Here is a 2,540-nt window from a genome sequence, read left to right on the forward strand (position 1 = left end):
AGGTTAATTAGGTGAATTAAATTGGGGGTAGGTTAAGTTGAAATTAACCTCAATGCAACCTTCGGCATTGTTGAGAATGATTGCATTATGACAATAATTTACTAAATATTATTCTAAATTACTTTACAATCAAACCCTAGAAAAACTAATTCTAAATAAAGGCTAGACTTTTTTAACAAGAATTCACATATTGATCTAAACTATTAATTTTGGGAAGCCTACATATGAGATTGTTTATGAATATTAATTGTCAAGATTGTTTCTATGGTCATTAGGTTGTACAAAGCGCGACGTGAGACATTGATTTTCTAAAGGCAACTGTAGATGTCTCAATCACTTAGGATATCAATTGATCTTTTGCTCCAGTATCTAATAATTCATATTCTAATGAAGGAAATCCTAGTGATGAAGGAACCTCTATCATGTTATAGGAATAGATATAGTAGATAAAATCTATGTTTTAGTTTCTGTTTATAAGATGCATATGCAACATATCATGTTAGAACTAATTTAAAATTTTGAATACTAATTAAAAAAAATGACTCCACTAAATCATTTTAATTGATAATAAAAATTCTATAAAATAAAATAAAAAATTTAAAAAACTTTAAAACAATAAATAAAGAAACTATACTTCACAAACACATAAAATATTTAAAAATGTTACTTAATGTAATATTTAATTAGTTAAGAGAATGATTGAGTGAATCAATGTGTCAGCACAACCAAAAAGAAAACGATTCAGAATTTGAGATACGAGCTTATAAATATAGATGATCGGGTATTCAAAAAGCATAAATGATTCACACCCTTCTCTAATCCTATCAAAGTGCAAATTTTGACTATAATACAACACTTTTTTGTGTTGCTGTAATTGCAATGGGATCTCTGTTTCCTTCTCTTCCAGATGAAATTGTGTTGGAATGCCTTCTGAGGGTGAAATTGAACTCTCATCCCAAACTCAGGTGTGTCTGCAAAAGTTGGAACGCCGCATTGAAAAGCCCCTATTTTTATGAAGAAAGAAAACGATTGAAGATTTCAGAGCAACGATTTTTTATGCTCCAGACTAAAGGGAGAATAATAGATGGCATTAGCAACAGAGTAGCAGTATATAACCTGGAGAACAACTCCTGCAAAAGCTTACCGCCCGTTCCGGGACCAATTTACTCCATCGAACACTGCCATTTTGTGAAACAAAAGCTGGTTTTGATAACGGATATTGTTCGCGACTCTACAAGAATCTGTGTATGGTTGTTCGATTTTGCTTCTTGTAAATGGCGGCGAGGTGCTACAATGCTTAGATGGTTGGAAGATTTTACCTCCGCAGCGGATGAGGACGGCGGACTGATTTACGTTGGTGGAGGGTTTGACAGGTCTGGCAAACCGGTCCGTAGCGCTTCAGTTTATAATGTGGAGGAGGACAAATGGGATGTTCTCCCCGACATTAACGCTTTAGTGGTGGACATGTATACAATTTTTAGAAGTGCTTTTGCTGACGGTAAGTTTTATGTAATGGGCAGCTGGTCTGCGCCCAGCTTTGAGGCTTTTGATTCCTACACGAGAAGCGAAACTGTGGAGAATAGATTCAACTGTTGGTGTTCATTTGTGACTGCGCCATTTGGGCGATTGTATTTCTTGTCTGATAAGGGATTGATTGAATATGATTGTAGCCAAGATAAATGGAACATTGTAGGGCCTATTCCAACCAAGGATTGGGACCTACATATTGAATTCGCTGTAATGGTTGGCCATAAAATCTTTGTTTGCAAATATCATCCCCATCAAGGTCAAGGTTATTATATGGTCGAACTTCCAAATGAGACAGGAGGAGCAATCAAGTTGTTTCGAATAAGGAAACCACGGGGCCTCCAGGGTCAGCCTATATGTGCTGCTACCCTGAATGTTTGACTGTTTTTAAGCTTTGAATGGTAATATATGACCAATCACACCTGATGTGTACGGACTGTTGACAACTGATGCTGAAGTCGAGTTTTGCCTCATGCAGATCTAGTTTTAGTGGCATGCATAGTTTATAACAATTCTTTTTAGCTAATATGGCTTAACTGTCAGTTCTAATGTTTGTCAAATAACGCATAACACATGCAATATGAATCTTAGTTCTATTGATAGTGTAATGCTTAAACTGCTATAATTAGTTTGGCCTGCAAGATACAATTGGTTCACAAATTCTGAATATTGTTTTGTGTGTGAAATCTTTTTTATTTATTAAAATCTATGTTTATTTTCTGTGTCTCCAAGATTTTACATGGACACCTCAATAAGATACTCATAAGCTACTATAACTCTAACTATATAGCTTTTATGTTTGAAATATTAAAATTAGAACAAAAATATCGGAGTTGGCTACAGGCAACCACCATTTTCACAAGTTTGACTTTAAATCTATAACATTAATTGTAAGAAAATAAGATCAATGTAAAAAATTATAGAGATAAACAAAATCACATAACACATAGATTTATGAAAACATGACTTCGAGCAACCTAAAACAATCGAATTGTAAAGTCCTACTTGAAGGA

General features: G+C 34.3%; 1 protein-coding gene across 1 annotated transcript; it reads left to right on the forward strand.

Annotated features, from left to right (window-relative positions):
* Window positions 1–879: 879 nt before the first annotated feature.
* On the forward strand, window positions 880–1,908 carry LOC131078599 (F-box/kelch-repeat protein At1g80440-like). Its single transcript, XM_058016343.2, has one exon. It carries the CDS (start codon window positions 880–882, stop codon window positions 1,906–1,908), a length of 1,029 nt encoding a protein of 342 aa, XP_057872326.2.
* Window positions 1,909–2,540: the final 632 nt, after the last annotated feature.

Source organism: Cryptomeria japonica, chromosome 3, assembly GCF_030272615.1.
Source record: "Cryptomeria japonica chromosome 3, Sugi_1.0, whole genome shotgun sequence".
Lineage (NCBI taxonomy): Eukaryota > Viridiplantae > Streptophyta > Pinopsida > Cupressales > Cupressaceae > Cryptomeria > Cryptomeria japonica.